The sequence below is a fragment of the Rana temporaria genome, chromosome 3 (assembly GCF_905171775.1).
Source record: "Rana temporaria chromosome 3, aRanTem1.1, whole genome shotgun sequence".
Lineage (NCBI taxonomy): Eukaryota > Metazoa > Chordata > Amphibia > Anura > Ranidae > Rana > Rana temporaria.
This window is the reverse complement of record NC_053491.1, coordinates 371,132,575-371,153,329: the sequence shown is the minus strand read 5'-3', so window position 1 is coordinate 371,153,329 and position 20,755 is coordinate 371,132,575. Positions and strand designations below refer to the sequence as shown.

Sequence of the window (20,755 nt, the reverse complement as noted above, 5' to 3'; positions counted from 1 at the left end):
CTTACGCAGGCACATTTACGCTACGCCACCTTAACTTTAGACGCAAGTGCTTTGTGAATACAGCACTTGCCTCTCAAAGTTGCGGCGGCGTAGCGTAACTACGATACGCTACGCCCGCTTAGATGTACGCCTTTCTACGTGGATCTGGCCCTTTAAGATTATTCATTGAACTGGTCTGTATGTCTTCCAGCTCTACAAAAGGTTATCATTCTACAATTCAGTTTAAGGTGGAGTGTCAATTACTGAACCCTGCTAATTGTGTAGTCCCAGAATAAGCAGGCACTGATAGGCCAATAGAGACTCAGTGGGCAGCACTGATGGGCAGGGAGAGAAACCACATCCAAGCTGTGTTTTTGTGCTGCAGGTAAGCATTCTGCACCAGAGCTGAACACAACCTGAGTGCAGATAGCAATAGGCGGAGTCCTCACCCACGTTCCCATCTGACATACAAACTTAGGTAACTTCCCACATATGAATATAGATTTATCTTGTGTCACAGCTGTAATTTGGACCATACCACCACTATGGGTCATCCACACATAATTACATTTGGGAAGAAAGTTTCATTTTAACATCCCAATCTGCCTTTTCTGTGCTTACTGTAGAGATAATTAAACTGCCAGGATGATAAAGAGGCTCTGCAGGATTTGTGGCGGCCCTGAGTTGTTTATTTTTAAATGGAAACACGTTAATATGACGGCAGCCCAGAAATTATATTCAATTACCGGATTATCCGAACGAGGAGCGAGACGGAGGAGGGATAGAAATAGAGATTTGATTAGAATTATTGGAGATATTCCATCTCATGTGTAATCATGCTGTTATTGTATATTCCAGATTATGAGGAATGAGCCCAGAATCTTTTCTACAGGAAGGTGAAGAGTGTCTAAGAGAAGGTCAGTCAGTAAGGACTGTACAGAGTGTGGAACGAGGACATCACAGAGAATAAATGTATACAGGGAATGTACAGTATATTGGTTCTGTACATAATGACAAATGACAAATTCGGAGCTCCTGGTATAGCACGTTAGAAGCATATTACAAAAATGTTATACATGTACTTAGGCGTTTTTGTGTTAGCCAATGGAAAGCACCAAAGGAGGAAACCAGGTCTTATATGCTCAAAAATGCCTGAAATGCGCCTGAAAAAAACCATATGAAAATGTTCGATTTAAAGTGGAGTTCCACCCATAAATATAACATTACATCAGTAGTTTTAAAAAAAATGTCATTAGTCCTTTACGAATTTTTTTTTTTTTTTTTAGATGCCTTCAAAGTCTTGTTGCTAGGCAGAATAGTTAATCTTCCCACTTCCTGCACCTAGGTGCTTAATGCACAACACAGACTCCTGGGAATGTAGTGGGTGTAACTTTCCAGGAGTTTGTGCACTCCCCAGTCTCAAAGAATCATGTGACTTGGACAGCACAGGTGCTGAAACCTGATCTGACACTGCTTGTGCATCTGCAAGGCTGAAATCCAGGAAGTCATACAGTCTGGCTTCATGATGCCCACACTTAAGATGGCCCCAGTCAATTTCTATTTTATAAAGTGTCTAAATGCTGTAACAACCTAACAAAACGGACCTTAGTTTACAGACTAACTTTACTAGAATACATTAAGCTTGTGTATTACAGGGGTATTTATATATAAAAAGTGAAATTGTGGCCGGAACTCCCCTTTAAGCATTTTCAGGCATTCCTATTGAATTCTATAGGGCCAAAACTTCCAAATCTGTCTCTTAATCAGATCACGTGTTAGGGCCCTTTCACACTGATCAGTTTTTGCCTTATCAAAAGTGGAAGAAAGTGCAAAAGTGGAAGCAGGGCCATTGAATCCTATGGAACCAGTCAGCTGCGTTTTTAAAAGTCCTGCATGCTGCATTTTTTGTACAGGTTTGGCACGGTAAAAAAGCTGCTTAAAAAGACACTGTCTAAGGACTACAAGACGCTGTTTACAGTCAGGCCTAAGCCCCTTGTAAAGTGCAGAGAGCAGTGGATGTCAGTGATACCCAATTTTCAGGGTAATGATTGCCAACTGGTGTCAGCTAAAGACCGCCTCTTTCAATTTAAAATCTTACACAGAATTTATTACACCCCTGCCAGGCTGCCCAAAATTTACAATTCTGATTTGGGGGACTGCTGGCTTTGTATTACAGGAATTCTGGCAAGGGGTGGTCCGAGCCTTTGAAAACCTTACCACTCTTCAGATATTAATGACCATCTCTGTGTGTCTACTTGGATTGGTAGAGGAGCAGAGAACCCTACTTGCTGTAACCCTATTTTATGCTCGCAAAGCGATTTTATTGCATTGTAGAGGCCCCCTCTCCCCTCTTATTAATAAGGTGTTGCCTCTGTATAAAGCTACTTATTTGAATAGAGGCTGCCCTAAGAAATTCGAAAAGGTACGACATAGTTGGGCCCAGGGGCGACCCGTCCATTGGGGCGCCCGGGCGCCGCTCCCCCTATCCTCTCCACCCCCTATACGCAGTGGATAGATTCACGCATACCATGAATCTATCAGTGGCCACCCCCTATTCATGTGTCCGGCCCCTTTCAGCTCACCGGGCATATAAATTAGAGTGGCCAGGGTTTTGTTTTTCAAGAACCTGATTAGAGCCATAGGCTCTAATAGGCTTCAAAATAGGGTGGCCTCGGGCCGCAGAGCATTGCATTGCAGGTGTGTTGCAACAGCAAATGAAAATTTGTTTGCCGCGCCCCCCAAAAAAAACACTTCACTTACATGAGGCTGCCTGGTTTGACACTCAGTTCAGGTACAAAACTCTCCCTGTTGTGGCATATATGATTGCTCCTATTGCTGTTATCTTGTGCGAGTTTCTCTACTTCTACCCATTTTTGGGCATATAATATTTGCCTGGTTGGCATTTCAGAAAGATTTCTTTTTTTGAGCGTATCCTATGGGAGGTGTTGCACTGGTGGGGGTTCTTTTATTTGTATGGTTCTGTCTATCTGGCTGTGGCAGTGACTAAGGCCTCATACTTACTATAGGTTAACCAGAGGACAACAGTCTAATGGACCGTTTTCATCGGTCAAAACCGATCGTGTGGGGGCCCCATAGGTTATTTAACCATCGGTTAAAAAAAAGCCAACTTGCTTTAAATGTAACCAATGGATTCCTAACCGATAGGACAAAACCGATCGTTAGTAGGCACGACCATCGGTTAAAAATCCACGCATGCTCAGAATCAAGTCGACGCATGCTTGGAAGCATTGAACTTCGTTTTTTTAAGAACGTTGTTGTGTTTTAAGTCACCGCGTTCTGACACGATCGGTTTTTTAACGATGGTGTGTAGGCGTGACGGACCATCAGTCAGCTTCATCAGTTAACCGATGACAACGGTCCATCGGTCCGTTCTCATCGGATGGACCGATTGTGTGTACGCGGCTTTACTGTTACTTTTGTTGTGTAGTACTATGTTTTGTACTGTTTATATGTGCAAAATCAACAAAAAAATAGAATTTCCCCCAAAAAATGCACGTCCCTGTTGAAATGGTGCAAAACACACCAGAAACGTGGCAAAAACTCATATGCATTTTTACAACTGAGCAGTGTGAAAGCAGCCTAAAGCTATAGGCATCTGAGCGCTCATATGAGAACGGTCACCTTTGAAATTCATGGCATTTAGGATGTTGAGAATTTTGCAGCTTTGAGGTACCAAACATTAATCCCCACTGTAACCCTAACACTCCTCCTGTAACCCACATACTTACCACATACTTACCTTCCCTGCAACCTTAACATACTTACCACATACTTACCCTCCCTGTTACCCTTACACTGACCCTATCTGTAAACCCAACATTAATCCGCCCTGTAACCAGGGGTCAAGTCCTGGGAAAAAAAGTGTGGGAACTCCCACCCAAGATCCACTCCCCCACCAAAAAAAAAATGATGCGCTCATATCCATAATTACTAAACCGCATGTTTTTTTAAGCAAGTTCTTTCTAAATCCCACGATAACTCGCAGCAGACCTCCAGAATGTCTCCTGGGAACAATGACAAAAGCTCCCAGGAGACATTGCGGCATCGAGGAAGTGACGGAATACCTACCTGATGAATCCATATACAGGAAGCGGCCAGTAACATAAAGGATTACTAAGGTTCGCCTGCCCCTGACAGTGACTCGAGCTGGGCATCGCCGCTTAGTGAAGGATTGGCTCGGGCGGCTCGGCTGCTCTAGTCCTGCAAATGGAACTGCGTTCCTGCTGTGAAAAAAGTGCAGGAACTCCGTTCCCACGCGTTCCCGCAGGACTAGAGCCCTGCCTGTAACCCTTACATTGACCTTCTCTGTAGTCCTAACAGTAATCCTCCCTGTAACCCGCACACTGACCTTCCCTGTAACCCTAACACTAACTCTCCCAGTAACCCTAAAACGAATCTGACGGTAACTTTCACACTAACCTCCCTGTAAACACCAATCCATCCTGTAACCCTCACACTAATCTTCCCTGTAGACATGCGCATTGCCAAAAAATATGTAATTTTTCGGGTCATTCGTTATGATTAAAATTCGTTATTTTGAATAGATTTGAAAATGCGAAAATTTTGAAATTTGAAAATTTCAAAATTTTGAGATTTGAAAATTCGGAAATTCGAAAAACTCAAAAATTTTTAATTTACAAAGTTTGGAAATCCAAAAATCTGAAAATTCGAAAATCAGAAATAGTAATTACCTAACTAACTAATAATAACTAACTATTAAATGATAGGTACCGTGTTTCCCCGAAAATAAGACACCGTCTTATATTTATTTTTCCTCAAGAAATCACACTATGGCTTATTTTCGGGGGATGTCTTATTTTTATTACCGGCAAGTATGGTACAACAGTATGGTACAACAATCTACATTTATTCCAATACAGTTAAAGTGGAGTTCCACCCATAAATATAACATTACATCAGTAATGGGGCAGCACAGTGGTGCAGTGAGTAGCACTTTCGCCTAGCAGCAAAAGGGTCGCTGGTTCGAATCCCGACCACGACACCATCTGCCTGGAGTTTGCATGTTCTCCCTGTGCATGCGTGGGTTTCCTCCGGGTACTCCGGTTTCCTCCCACACTCCAAAGACATGCTGGTAGGTAAATTGGATCTTTGGGTGAACAATATATATATACATCACCCCCGGAGGGAAGGGTGTGCTGTCACCCACAAAAGGGAGGAAATGGCATGAGTGTGCAAATGAAAACGCACGCGCATGCATACATATACCCACATATATCCACGTGTGGACATAAGGACCAAAGTCCAAGTGTATCTTATGGGGTCCCTCTGAACCATAAAAAATTGCATTAGGGTACTAATGAGAAATTGACTTATTAAAAAACGCATGAAAAACGCATATATAAAAAAATTGACATTATGTCTGGAAAAATATGAGAGAAACGGGGTAAGGGGGTGAACAATATATATATGCATCACCCCCGGAGAGAAGGGTGTACTATCACTCACCAAAGGGGGAGGGGGGTTTTTAGCTATTATTAATGTAACAGTTAATATCCCACTCTACATTGAAACCAAAGGGAGTGAAACATTGCACGTCAAAGATCCAGCGGGTCTCCCTCTGTGATATACGGCGCAACATATCACTCCCCCTCCTGTGGGGGGTGTATTTCTCAATGCCAATGATTGTAAGCTGAGAGGGATCCTTTTGGTGGTGCAAGGAGAAATGTAGGGATACGCTGTGTTCTGGGCACCCTCCCCTGATACGAGAGAGGTGCTCACCCATTCTGATTTTAAGGGCTCTGTAAGTGCACCCAATATATTGAAACCCACAGGGGCACCCCAAAAGGTAAATCACCCCTACTGTATCACAAGTGATTAAATCAAATATAGAATAGGTTCGCGATGTTACAAAGGATTTAAAAACCAAGGTTTTAGTGGTTTTACTAGAGGCACATACACTGCACCTTTTACATATGTAGAACCCCTTCATATTCCCAAACATTTGAACCTTAGGAGGGGGGTCCACCATACTAGCCGCTAAAAGATCTTTGAGGTTTTTATTCCGTCTAAACAGGATCTTAGGATTATCTGTTAGCGTAGATCCCATCACCCTATCACTTTTAAGCACTGGCCAATGCTTGGCCATAACCTTCCTGACCCACCAATGTTGAGCTGAAAAAGTGGTCAGAAAGGCCCATTCGAACACACCCTTATTTTCCTTCAAATTCTTAATTTTGGGGACCAACATGTTCTCTTTGGGCCAAATCCACAAAGACCCGGCGTAACGGCGAAATTCTAATTTAAGTTACACTGCCTTAAAATTTCTACCTAAGTGCCCGATCCACAAAGCACTTACCTAGAAATTTCTGGCCGTGTAACTTAAATTCCGCCGCCGCAAGGCGTTCCTCATTTCATGGGGGTGATTCCCATTTAAATGAGGCGCGCTCGGGGGGGCGTGGCCTAGCGCATGGAGGAGTAGGACGTGTGTGCAGAGAGCTCCCACACACTCTGCCTAACTAACGGCTAGAATCACCGCACGGACACACCAGACAGGTCGGTGATGGGTCGCAAGGGAGGGGGAGACAGCCACCACCACACCGACCCGAGCAGGGACGGGGAAATCGACCGCTTCTTCCCCAAGTTGCTCCCGGGACAGCGCGGCACCCCTTCCTCCAAGATGGCGGCGGCCCGCTCGGCGGGGACACACGAGGCCCCGATGGGAACCCCATCCCAGCGCTCTTCCTCTGCCATGAGGACCAGACAAAGGGCAGTCTCTCCCCCGGAATCGGATGCAGGCTCGGTCCACTCTGGCAGCCGCTCACCTGACTCCCGCCGCTCCTACGTTAGCTGGGACTTAGAGGCCTACATCAAGGCCTTGCCCACCAGGCATGATTTTGAGGCCTGCGTTCAGCGAATGGAACGCTCATACAAACAGGAGATCTCAGAGCTGCGCAGGGATGTCACAACCAGGCTGGAGGAGGTGGAACGCAGCGTGGAGGAAAATGTTTCCACTTTACAAGCCCATGATGCCATACTGAATGACCACACTATACAAATCCAAAAACTCATGCTATCCCAGGACGAACAGGAGAATAGGGCCAGACGAAATAATATTCGTGTCCGCGGCCTACCTGAAGCGGTGGAAACGAAAGACCTGGCCTCGGTGGTCATTGCCATCTTTAATGGTCTCCTCCAGAAAGACAAAGAGGAGGCAATAGAACTGGATCGGGTCCACAGAGCCCTGGGCCCCAGAAACCCCAACTACCCCAGAGATGTGATATGCAGGGTCCATTTTTACGCCGTCAAGGACGCTATAATGCAAGCAGCACGCACCCAGGACCCCATCCTTTTTGAGGAGACCCGCATACAACTGTTGCCTGATGTCTCCAAGCTCACGCTAGATCTCCGCCGGGCCCTGAAGCCCCTCACGGGGGCACTCCAGGCCAAACAGATCAAATACCACTGGGGCTTCCCTTTCCAGCTGTCGGCCTCACATGATGGTAAATCCGCAGTATTTCGCACCCTGGGTGACCTCCCAAAATTTCTGGGGACTTTCGAACTCCCGATGACATCTCTACCCGACTGGCCATTACAGGCGGCTACCCCTGGATTCCAACCCTCCGCCGGTTGGAAGAGGCAGAGCAAGAAACCTAAACCTAAACGCTCCAGATCGGAGGCCTCTGCGACCACCTCAGCGGGCTGATGGGACCAGGCCTGACCACTACCAAATTGCCCTTTCTTTTTTCTCTTGTTTATGGGACTGGGCCCGTGGACGTTCTCCCATGTTGGGAGATTCGGGTATGAGGGGACGCTATGCTGTGAACTATTAATGGGGAGGGTGCATTGGGGAGGTCTGGACACCCTATGTTCCAGGGATCTGGGATTCCCCGTACATCTCAATTCTATTATTTCTACATGTGCACCCTTTTTTTTTTTTTCCCCTGGTTGCCGCCTGGGGCTCCCCTCATCAAGGTGGCCATTTTCTTTTTTTTTCTGTTTGTTCAGCACCCACAGGTGGTGCGTAGATCCAACATACACCCACCCACCCGACGGGCGTCCCGTCCAGGCCTCCCCGTTCTGCACATCTTTCTTTGGGTTTGTTCTCCCTATGATGGTTGACCAAGTTATTCAACTGTTTTATTTTCTCTTTTTTTGTTTAAATCGCCGACTGTTATGTTCTGGTGTGTCCACCCGTCGTGGCTGGGACGCTGTGGGATGCTGACCTATGTAGTGCTCGGTGGTGGACTACTTCCCCGCTTTGCACGAACAAATGTATGACTTCATAGTCCCATGGGGTCCCACCACGACAAGTAATGATTGTTTATTTTGCCGTTATTTTCTTGATGTGTATTGTATTGGTGTGTTGTGCGCGGGGCTCTCCCCGTGAACTACCCACGACCCCTAACCTAGGCCTTTCAGCTGCCTTTACGGCGATGGCTGAACCGTTGCTTGCAACGATATTAGTGTGGCCAGTTTGGCCCGTCTTTTCTTCTGCTCTCTTTCTCTCTCCTCTTTCCCCTGTCCCCCCCTTCCCACAACCCTCTCTCTCCCACCCCCCTCCTCCGGAAGCGGTGTGCTCCCCACTGGTAGGTACTTGTCCCCTTTTGCTGCGCTACCCTAATGGCTAACTCTGATTGCTTGACGGTTTCGTCCCTGAACTGTAGGGGGTTTAATACACCTGAAAAGAGGAGACAGATTGTATTTCATTTCCATAAGCTCCGTACCCAAATCCTCCTCCTTCAGGAGACCCATTTTAGGTCTGATTCTATCCCACAGCTTTCCCATAAACATTACCCTATATGGTACCATAGTACTAACCCATCGGCAAAATCGAGGGGGGTCTCTATTGCATTCCATGCCTCCTTTACACCAAATGTTGTGGACTCCTATGTGGACCCAGCCGGGAGATTTATTTTTCTCAAACTGTCTTATAAGAATGTGATTTACACAGTTGCTAACGTTTATTCTCCTAATCAGGACCAACTGCAGTTCTTCTCCTCCATGACCTCCCGTCTCAGAAGGTTCGGCACGACTAACATGATCCTGGGCGGTGACTTCAACGTTGCCCTGCTGCCTCGTTTGGACTCGTCAACCGGTAAGTCCTCACACTCCTTAGCTAGTCTGACCAAGCTACGTTCTATCTTTACAGATCTCTCCCTTGTTGATGTATGGAGGGTCTTGCCTCCCACAGATAGGGACTACACATACTACTCCCCTGCACACTCCTCCTATAGCAGACTGGACTATATCCTCATTTCTCAATCCCTACTGGACCTCTCCCCTAGTGCGTCTATAGGTCTCACTCTTTGGTCAGATCATGCACCTGTGCATGTCGCACTAGGTAAGACCCCCACGCGAAAACCTAGATCCTCCTGGCGGCTTAACGACAACCTACTTTCGGACCTGGCGTGCACTGAGGACATTATTCAGACCATCTCGCATTTTGTTTCTGACCATGCCCGGGACGATACGAACCAACTGACGAAATGGGAGGCCCTTAAATGTGTCCTCCGGGGCAAGTTCATACAACACGGGTCTAGGCTAAAAAAAGCTAGGTCGGCGGACATTACCCGTCTCCTCACTACTATCACGTCCCTCGAGGACTCACACAAGCGCTCCCCGGATCCGACCATGTTGGTTGATCTGGCTAACGCCAGGCGAGATCTGTTGCAGATTTTTGCTGAACGCTCTTTGGTGGCCAGGGATAAGGGGCGCTTTACCCATTACTCCCAGGCAAACAAATGTGGACGGCTGCTAGCGAACACCCTGCAACCACGCCTAAGCAGAAAACATATCCCCCTGATTGTTTCTCCTGACAAAGGCAAACTGCAGACTAACACAGCTATTGCCGAAGAATTTCGACAGTTCTACGCAGCCCTTTATGACCTTCCCTCTTCAACGCCCATGCCTTCTGCGCACCCCCCTGACGCCCCGAGCGACTTGCTCACATATATTACAGAAACGGCCCTCCCGACGGTCCCCGACTCTTCCGCTGAGGAACTGGAATCCCCTATTTTGGTGGAGGACTTCCTTTCAGCAATTAAAAAGCTCAAAAACGGTAAAAGCCCTGGCCCCGATGGGTTCACCCCACGTTTCTACAAAACGTTTGCACCTCAACTGGCCCCCCTCATGACGAAAGCCTTCAACGCCATAGATGATGGCGCTTCCCCTTCTCCTGCCCTCCTTCTGGCCCAAATAGCAGTCCTGCCCAAACCCGGTAAAGACCCATCCTCTTGCGCAAATTACAGGCCCATATCCCTCCTAAACGTAGACCTGAAACTTTTCGCTAAACTATTGGCCGACCGTATATCTCCGTTGCTCCCAGATATCATCCATGGAGACCAAGTGGGGTTTGTCCCTGGCCGCGAGGCCAGGGACAACACCACCAAAACGATACACCTCATAGCTTATGCCCAAAACCATAAAATCCCTGCGTGCCTCCTTTCCTGTGATGCCGAGAAGGCATTCGATCGGGTCAGTTGGCAGTTCTTGTATTCCACCCTGGCTCAAATAGGTCTAGGCCCTAAGATGCTGGCCCGCATCAAATCCTTGTACTCCTCCCCCACTGCCACCGTCTTGGTCAATGGAATACAATCCAATACGCTATCCATCAAAAACGGCACCAGGCAAGGTTGCCCCCTTTCCCCCCTTCTCTTTGCCCTTGTGATTGAGCACTTAGCTCAGGCAATTAGAGCAAACCCGAAAATCCAAGGGATCCAAACGCCCTCTTCCCACTGTAAGCTCTCTCTATATGCAGATGATTTACTCCTGTATGTCACCCAACCCCACACCAGCATCCCCTCAATTTTGGCTGAAATTGAAAGGTTTGGCGCGCTGAGTAACTACAAATTGAACCTGTCCAAAACAGAGGCACTGAACCTCTCCCTCCCGCCTTCCACTTTAGCCACCCTCAAACCCAATTTCTCCTTCCATTGGAAGGAGAAATCAATTTCTTATCTCGGGACGGCAGTCCCGCACCAATTATCAGACATCTTTGCCCTAAACTACAGCCCGCTCCTCGCCAAACTTTGACGCCTCATGGAGGCCCGTATGGATCTGCCGGTGTCGTGGTTTGGACGTATGAGTACGCTTAAGATGGATATATTGCCCAAACTTCTGTATCTGTTCCAGGCCCTTCCAATAGCCCTCCCTTCAACTTTTTTTCGTACGGTACGATCCATGGCCATTCAGTTTGCATGGAGACGTAGCCGACCTAGGCTGAAACATAAACTCCTGTGCTGCCCAATGTTGAACGGGGGAGCAGGTCTCCCAGATTTTGAACTCTATCACGCTTCAGCGGTACTCTCCCGGATTCTTGAGTGGTTCCCTCACCCGCTGGGTAAGGTGGCAGTGCGTGTGGAACAGGATATGTCCTCGTCGGACCTGAGAGCCCTTCTTTGGGGCCATGCCTCGTCCCACCGAGCCTTGGCGGGGATATCCCCCCTAACTAGGGATGCCCTGGCTTTATGGTACCGCAGGAGGGAAACATATGCCCTTTCTACGGACCCTAGCCCATTGACCCCTATTTTTGATAATCCAGACCTACCGGAGGGTGGAGGCCTCCACTCCCTCGCTGGCCACCGCAGGCAAGACTGGCCCACGGCACGAAGCTTCGTTAACCCTGCCACAGGTTCCCTTGTGTCGACCCCGACGTCAGCTTCCCCGAGAACGACTTGGCTCACCCAACTACACCTGACGGCCTATTGCAAGACACTTCACAGGTCGAGACAAGCCCACAGACCACTGACAGAATTTGAACAACTTTGCTCCTGTTCCTCCCCACAGAGACATACCCTCTCTTTGATCTACAAATTGGTGCTAGGTCACACACACAGTGCCCCCCCTTCATTCACGTTGGCTTGGTCGGAGGAGCTGGGGAGAGTCATTAGTGAGGCAGAGTGGCGTAAGGCCTTCTTTTTCACGCATAAGTCATCCATATCGAGTTATGCGCAGGAAAAAAATTACAAAGTACTTTCACGATGGTACCGGGTCCCGACCACCCTCAGGATCATGTTTCCCTCAACCCCGGACTCGTGCTGGAGATGCACTGCAGCCAAAGGTACGTACAGCCACATTTGGTGGGAATGCGATAAGATACGCCCGTTTTGGGCCCAAATTTTCTCAATCTACTCGGACCTTTATGGAAAACCGCTTGCTCCCTCCCCGTTCATAGCCCTTCTCTCCATTCTACCGGGTACCATCAAGTTCCAGAAAAACTCCCTCCTGAGGTTTTGTTTGAGCGCTGGGAGACAGCTGATTTCCAGGCACTGGAGGTCGTCCTCCTCCCCCTCCATCATAGAATGGATAAACGAAATGAACGGTATCATGCTTATGGAGGAAATGCAGGCTAGGTCTCTGGATAGATATGCTAAATTTTCTTTTACTTGGAGTGTCTGGAGACAATACTCCACCTCGAATAAACTCAAAGACAGGGTCGCCCCTGTAGGGTCCACCTGAGGACCAAGGGCTAGCTATGGAAACAACACGGGGGGCTCCCTTCCAACTTAGGTAATAGGCTTTACACTCTTCCCTGGACATCTACCAGGAGAGTCGGTCAGGGACATATTGTCGTACTCCTGCTGGAGGCCGAGCACATCGCTTCCCACACCCCTTCCCCATCTCCCCTTCCTTTTCTTTTTACTTCTTTCCTTTCTTTTGTTTCTTTTTCTGGCTGACTCTTCAGCTACCTCATGGTGACACCTTAGCACAATCCTACTGATGCACACGGTCATTTACTTGTACTCTAGCATTCTCGCATTGCTCGAGTTTTGTATCATTGTATTTGGCAGTTCTGGCCACTTCACTACGTTGGTCGATTTGAACCTTCCCACCCCCCTGGGCCTGGACGCAGATGGATCCCATGGGGGCGCCCAGGCCGGAGGGAGGTCTTACATAGACTGGGGCCACACCCTTTACGTAGTGAAATTTGCGATGCATGTATTCTACTGCAATGACTGCCTGTTTTGTTTCATGCCTTATGTAATAAGGATTAAATATGTTACACGTTTTATGTTTTCGGACCTGGGCCGCCCTGTGTCGGGCTCTCGACCGCACCATGTTCTATTTCTTTTATACTGTCTAAAAACCTCAATAAATCTTTATTGAACCTTAAATGAGGCGCGCTCCCGCGCCGGCCGTACTGCGCATGCTCGTGACGTCATTTTCCTGACGTGCATAGCGCAAAATTAGGTTACGCCGGGCTTTGTGGATTGCGACGGGTCAATAAAGTTGCGTCGGGAAAAAAAAAAGATACGGCGCGAAAAAAAAAATTCAAATTCGAAAAAAAAAACGCGTTGCTAGACAGAAGGGTCTGCTTTTACATGGTGTACTAACTTTACACCATGTAAAAGCAGCTCTAATTTTGCGTATGCAACTTAATACTTACGGAGAAAAAAACGAAGCAGAAAAGCTTTGTGGATCTCCGTAACTGCTAATTTGCATACCCGAGGCGGCATTTCGACACGAAATGCCCCCAGCGGCGGATGCGGTACTGCATCCTAAGATCCGGCAGTGTAATTCAATTACACATGCCGGATCTTCTCCCTAACTGTGGAAAACTGATTCTGTGAAGCAGTTCCATAGTTAGGACCAGGGATATGACGGAGTAACAGCAGTTACTCTGTCGTATCTCTTTTGAGGATTTGGCCCCATTTCCATAGATGCAACTTCGTTAATATCTTGATCAAGGATATCAGCAACATATCCCTTTTCTTCAAAACTTTGCTTGAGGATTTGGACTTGTGACTGTAAATCCTCCACTTTGGAGCAGTTCCTCCTGATCCTCTGGAATTGGGCTTTGGGAATGGCTTTCAACCAACTGGGATGGTGACCACTATCCCGTGGGATATAGCCATTCCTGTCAGTGCTTTTAAAATAAACTCGAGTGAGAAGGGAATTCTGTTCTTTATAAATCACCAGGTCTAGGAAGTTGACAGACACATAACTAGACTCGTACGTGAATTTAATCCCCCAATTGTTGTTATTTAGGAGAGTCATAAATTCAGTCAAGGATTGTGCGTCACCTTTCCATAGAAAAAAGGCGTCGTCGATGTAACAACGCCAGAAAAGGAGGGGGGGCTCACCTTGGGAGTACAGGCAATCATTCTCCCACAGAGCCATAAAAAGCCCGGCGAGGCTGGGGGCAAATTTGGCCCCCATAGCTACGCCGGTGTTCTGTAGGTAAAATGAGCCACCGTAATAGAAATAATTATGTTCCATCGCGAAACTCAACAATTTCATCACAAACTCAAGCACATTGGATTTCAATGAGGGATCTTGCCTCAAAAAATGTTCAGCAGCCAGATATCCTAAGTGGTGGGGAATAATAGTGTATAAAGATGATACGTCCGCTGTGACCAGCAGGACATCATCTTCTACACTAAGGCCTAGTACACACGAGAGGATTTATCCGCGGATACGGTCCAGCGGACCGTTTCCGCGGATAAATCCTCTTGAGGATTTCAGCGGATTTGGATCCGATGGAGTGTACTCACCATAGGATCCAAATCCGCGCCGAAATCCCCTCGCGATGACGTGTCGCGCCGTCGCCGCGATGATGACGCGGCGACGAGCGCGACGCTGTCATATAAGGAATTCCACGCATGCGTCGAATCATTACGACGCATGCGGGGGATCCCTTCGGACGGATTGATCCGGTGAGTCTGTACAGACCAGCGGATCAATCCGTTGGGATCGATTCAAGCGGATAGATTTGTAGACATGTCTACAAATTTTTATCTGCTGGAATCGTGAAATTCCCGCGGATAAATATCCGCAGGAATGTACACACCATAGAATATATCCGCTGAAACCGATCCGCTGAGATTTTTCAGCGGATGGATTCTATGGTGTGTACGGGGCCTTAGACTAGCTATCTCCTTGATGACTTCAAATTCTTAATTTTGGGGACCAACATGTTCTCTTTGTCCATAGATGCAACTTTGTTAATATATTGATCAAGGATATCTGCAACATATTCCTTTTCTTCAAAACGTTGCTTGAGGATTTGGACTTGTCACTGGAAATCCTCCACTTTCCCCGCTGAAGCCGGTTTGGATGAAACGCTGCGTCGGGCGGAGCCTAGCATTCGATGTCACTACGCTCATCAGCTGTTCGGACTGCATCGCAGCCGTCAGCTGTTGCACACGCTGACATCCTATCTTTTGATTCATGAGGATCCGTGTGTGCAGGGTGAATTTGTTTTACCATCTGTCAGTGTCATACTGAAGAAAATAAAATCCTTTATTAAACCTACTGCACCATGAAGTCCTTTATCCTCTCCTTCTAATCCCACTCATTGTTTGAGCATAAAGAATTCGTTTGATCACACGGAACGGCATATCTTCCAATCCTGAAGGTCCAAGAAGGGAGCTGAGACACAGCATTGGAGTACTTCCCGGGATCCACGGCATTACAGCCCTCTGAGTGCCCAATAACCCCTTGAGGGTACAACGTTCTGGTAAGCGGCCATCCTATATCTTTTTGGATTTAAATTACCTGCCTGCTGATATCGCCATAGGAACAAGTGTTTATGAAGAGTATAAGATTTTTGAAAATCAGATGCTTTGCGGTAGGACTTATTGCACCTACTGCTTTACAACACTTGTGGTTATCTGTCACACAGAGACTTTTTTATTTGTATTTATATTTTCATTTATTTTCACCAACTCTTTTTTTTTATGCATTCCATTCACTATGCACATTGGTCAACTATGGCTTTGATGCTATGATAGTAGCGCACTTGTATTTTTTGTTTCTATATGTCTTCTGGAGCCCAATATTAGGTTCCTATATTTTTGAGTGCAGCACTTCACTTTTTATTTTTTATCACTATTTATATTCAACATTATTTCAATTGTACTTTTTGGGAGTAGCGCGGATTGATCTGTGCCTTTATCGTCCTGCTCTCCAGCTGTCTGTCCACTAAGGACAAGGCTGGGAATCTGCACTGGTTCAACCTTTTTGTGTTTTAGTATTGTTTTACCTTTTAGAGCCTAAAGCAAAATAAAACAATTATTAATAATAAGCTCAGCTAGTGGATTAAGATCAGAGATCCGCAGGGGAGGGGCTTATTGCTCTTAGGACATTAAAGAGAAAATGTACTCTAATAGTAAAAGATGATATAATGTTGAACACCAAATACAACCAGTTATCACTCTGCCTTCCTCTCTCTGCAGTGTAACAATTATTGTGAATTCCATAATCCAGCACCCTCCTTAATTCAGTATTAATGTGACTGATCTCCACTTTATCCTGTCAGCTCGTCATACATACAGATGGGTAGGAAGGGTGCTATTGCATCATGGAAGCTAAACATTTCCTTCCTTAAGCAGGCCTTTTTAGCTGTGGGAGGAAAGGCCACGCACAGTAGGAAAAATGTATATCCTTACAAGTGTGCCTGGCAGGTGGGGCAATGGGTGTCATCACATACGTACCTGCCAGAAGATAGATAAATTAAAATAAAATTTTAATGGGCGGTGTTCTGTTTTGTAACCATTATAAGTGTAGTTAGTACTTGGTGGTGTTCTAATGTTGGAAGTGAGCAGATAGTCCCTCCCAAAACTGAACCAGCTTATTGTTTTAGCAAGCTTTTCGATTTGCCAGTGAAGTGAGTTGCTGGAATTATTGTGCGCAGGCTTATTTCAGTGTGCTGAATGGTAATTACTGGCCCTCCACAAAGAGTGCACTCAGGAGTGAAGTGCCAGACATAAGTGTGGAGACAGAGTACCTGAAAGGGAGCAGACTCTGTTGTACTCTCTCTAGAAGACCCAATATACTCTGGGAATCCTGTATAATCAATACGCTCTGTATTTTCATAAAATATAGAACATGTACACACATATACAGTAAAAACCTTGGTTTGAGAGTAACTTGGTTTGAGAGCATTTTGCAAGACAAGCAATTTTTTTTTATAAATCTTGACTTGATATTTAAGTGATGTCTTGATATACAAGTAGTGTCATGTCACAACTGAGTATAAAAGAGAAGAGAGGCGCCTCTAATGCCCTGTACACACGATCGGTCAATCCGATGAGAACTGTCTGATGGATTTTTCCATCAGTTAACCGATGAAGCTGACTGATGGTCAGTCGTGCCTACACACCATCGGTTAAAAAAACGATTAGTAAAAGACGTTTTGCGCTTTTCTGTCTGTTACAGCGTGATGAATGAGCTATCTCCATAACGAACGCTAGTTTTACCAGAACGAGCGCTCCCGTCCCCTAATTTAGTCTGAGCATGCGTGGATTTTTAACCGATGGACGTGCCTACAAACGATCATTTTTTTTCTATCAGTTAGGTATCCATCGGTTAATTTTAAAACAAGTTTCAAATTTTTTTTTGGGATAAATAACCGATGGGGTCTACACACATTCGGTTTGGTCTGATGAAAACGTTCCATCAGACCGTTCTCATCGGATTGACTGATCGTGTTTAAGCGGCATGATGCCGCGTACACACGATCATTTTTCGGCATGAAAAAAACTTAGTTTTTCAAAAACGTCATTTAAAATGATCGTGTGTGGGCTTCACATAATTTTTCAGGTTCTGAAAAGCGACAAAAAAAAAATTCGAACATGCTGAATTTTTTAACGTCGTTTTAAACTTTGTCGTTTTTTCGGGTTGTAAAAAATGATCGTGTGTGGGCTAAAACGACGTAAAAAAACCTGCGCATGCTCAGAAGCAAGTTATGAGACGGAGCGCTCGTTCTGGTAAAACTACCATTTGTAATGGAGTAAGCACATTCATCACGCTGTAACAGACAGAAAAGCACGAATCGTATTTTACTAACACGGAATCAGCTAAAGCAGCCCTAAGGGTGGCGTCATCCACATGGAGCTTCTTCTTTATAGTGCCGTCGTACATGTTGTATGTCACCGTGCTTTGCTAGAGCATTTTTTTAAAACTTTGGTGTGTGGGCAACGTCGTTTTAATGATGAAGTTGGAAAAACATCGGTTTTTTTTCATCCCGAAAAACATCGTTTTTTTTTCATGCCGAAAAACGATCGTGTGTACGCAGCATTAGTGTAGCAATATGGTTACATTTCATGAAGGTACAACATTTAGCAACATATTGCTACACTTAGAGGCGCCTCTCTTCTCCTGTATACTCTGTATCTCCTGCTAGATTTTGCTTCTAATCTCCTTGTGGAGGCTTCTATTTGTGGATGGACATTTTATGGTTACACAACCTGGTCACATTGCTATAATCTTTTTAAATGGACTATAAACTGAAGGACTTATGAATAAATGGTTGTGGAACGAATCATCTGAGTTTCCACTATTTCTAATGGAGAAATTTGCTTTGATATACAAGTGCTTTGAATTACAAGCATGCTTCCGGAACAAATTATGCTCGCAATCCAAGGTTTTACTGTACTGTACAGGCTCATATAAACACACAATCAATCAATATATACATATATATATATATATATTAGAATAATGCAAAGATATGGTCAGGAGGTGGCCAGTATAACAACACCTCGCTTATGAGATGCACTTAGCCAATGGCAGGTGTTGTACCTGCTGTTTGGATCTCGTACGTTTCTTCGGCTTATCCAGATTGAATCTGACTTGTCTTCCAGTTGGTTCTTCATCTTCAGACTCTTCCAATCCATCAGTGGATTCTTCCTCGTCCTGCTCTCCAGCTGCCTGTCTGCTGAGGACAGGGCTGGCAATCTGCACTGGTTCAACCTTTTTGTGTTTTAGTATTATTTTACCTTTAAGAACCTAAAGCAAAAGAAAACAATTATTAATAACCAGAGCTGCTAGTGGATGAAGCTCAGAGTTCCGCAGGGGAGGGGCTTTTTGACTCCTAGCACATTAAAGATAAAATGTACTCCAATAGTAAAAGACGATATTATGTTGAACACCAAATACAACCAGTTATCACTCTGCCTCCCTCTCTCTGCAGTGTAACACCTATTGGGAATTCCAGAATCCAACACCCTCATTAATTCAGTATTAATGTGACTGATCTCCAAACCAAACATTTTCTTCCTTAAGCAGGTCTTTTTAGCTGTGGAAGGAAAGGCCACACACAGTAGGAAAAATGTATATCCTTACAAGTGTGCCTGGCAGATGGAGCGATGGGTGTCATCACATACGTACCTGCCAGAAGATAGGTAATTATATTATATGTATATTATATATATATAGGGCCAGATCCACATAGATCGGCGCTTCTCTACGCCGGGCGCAGCGTATCTAAGATACACTACGCCGCCGTAACTTTTTTTTTCAAATCCACAAGAATGTGCGCCTAAATTTACGGCGGCGTAGTGTATCTTTGGCGGCGTAATGGCGCGCCATTCAAATATCTGTGATGGGGGCGTGTTTTATGTAAATAAGTCATGACCCGATGTAAACAACGTTTTTTTTTAACTGCGCATGCGCCGTCCGTGGGGGTATTCCAGTGCGCATGCTCAAAATTAAACCGGAACCAGCCAATGCTTACGACGGTGACGTCATTCTACGCAAATTCCTATTCGCGAATGACTTACGCAAACAACGTAAAAAATTCAAAATTGTACGCGGGAACGACGGCCATACTTAACATTGAGTACGCCTCATAATAGCAGGTTTAACTATACGCCGGAAAAAGCCGAACGCAAACGACGTAAAAAAAAATGCGCCGGCCGGACGTACGTTTGTGGATCGCCGTAACTAGCTAATTTGCATACTTGGCGCGGAATTCGACGGAGATGCCACCTAGTGGCCGCCGAAAGATTGCAGCTTAGATCCGACGGCGTACTAAGACGTACTGAGGCGTACTGAGGATTCAAAACACAGATACGACGCAGGAAATTTAAAATTACGCCGGCGTATCAATAGATACGCCGGCGTAATACCTTTGTGGATCTGGCCCATACTGTTTAATATATATATTAGAATAATACAAAGATATGGTAAGGAGGTGGCCAGTATAACAACACCTCGCTTATGAGATGCACTTAGCCAATGGCAGGTGTTGTACCTGCTGTTTGGATCGCAGATGTTTCTTCAGGTTAACCAGCTTGAATCTGACATTTTTTCCAAATGGCTTTTCATCTTCAGACTCTTCCAATCCATCAGTGGATTCTTCCTCGTCCTGCTCTTCAGCTGTCTGTCCGCTGAGGACAGGGCTGGGAATCTGCACTGGCTCAATCTTTTTGTGTTTTATTAATATTTTACCTTTAAGAGCCTAAAACAAAATAAAACAATTATTAATTATCAGAGCTGCTAGTGGATGAAGCTCAGAGTTCCACTGGGGAGGGGCTTATTGCTCCTAGGACATTAAAGAGAAAATGTACTCCAATAGTAAAAGATGATATTATGTTGAACACCAAATACAACCAGTTATCACTCTGCCTCTCTCTCTGCAGTGTAACACCTATTGTGCACTCCAGAACCCAACACCCTCATAAATTCTGTATTAATGTGACTGGTCTTCACTTTATCCTGCCACCTGTCAGCTCGTCATACGTACAGTACAGCTGCATAAGAAGGGTGTTATTGCATCATGGAAGCCAAACATTTCCTTCCCTAGGCCCCTTTCACACTGGGGCGTTATTCGAGCGGTATTACAGCGTTATTCGAGCGTTATTCGAGCAAAGCCTCATCTGCAATCCCAATGTGCTGGTAAAGCACCGCTAAGACCCTAACGTTTTAGGGCGTTTTTGCAGTGCCTCAGTGTGAAAGGGTAAGGCGTTTTTACAGTGCTTTTCAATTCATTTCAATGGAGAGGGGTGTTTTTGGAGCGTTTTAAGAGCGCTATTTTTAACGCTAAAACGCTGTAAAAACGCTTCAGTGTGAA

General features: G+C 45.7%; 1 protein-coding gene across 1 annotated transcript in view; it reads right to left on the bottom strand.

Moving 5' to 3' along the window:
- PLCZ1 (phospholipase C zeta 1) overlaps nt 1-20,755 on the bottom strand; it is a 44,691-nt gene that overhangs the window by 9,372 nt on the left and 14,564 nt on the right. The window contains exons 3-4 of the mRNA XM_040341682.1: nt 19,937-20,143; nt 18,484-18,690 (exon numbers count right to left, since the gene is read on the bottom strand). Coding sequence (XP_040197616.1) covers nt 18,484-18,690; nt 19,937-20,143 — 414 coding nt within the window. The remainder of the gene's footprint in view (nt 1-18,483; nt 18,691-19,936; nt 20,144-20,755) is intronic.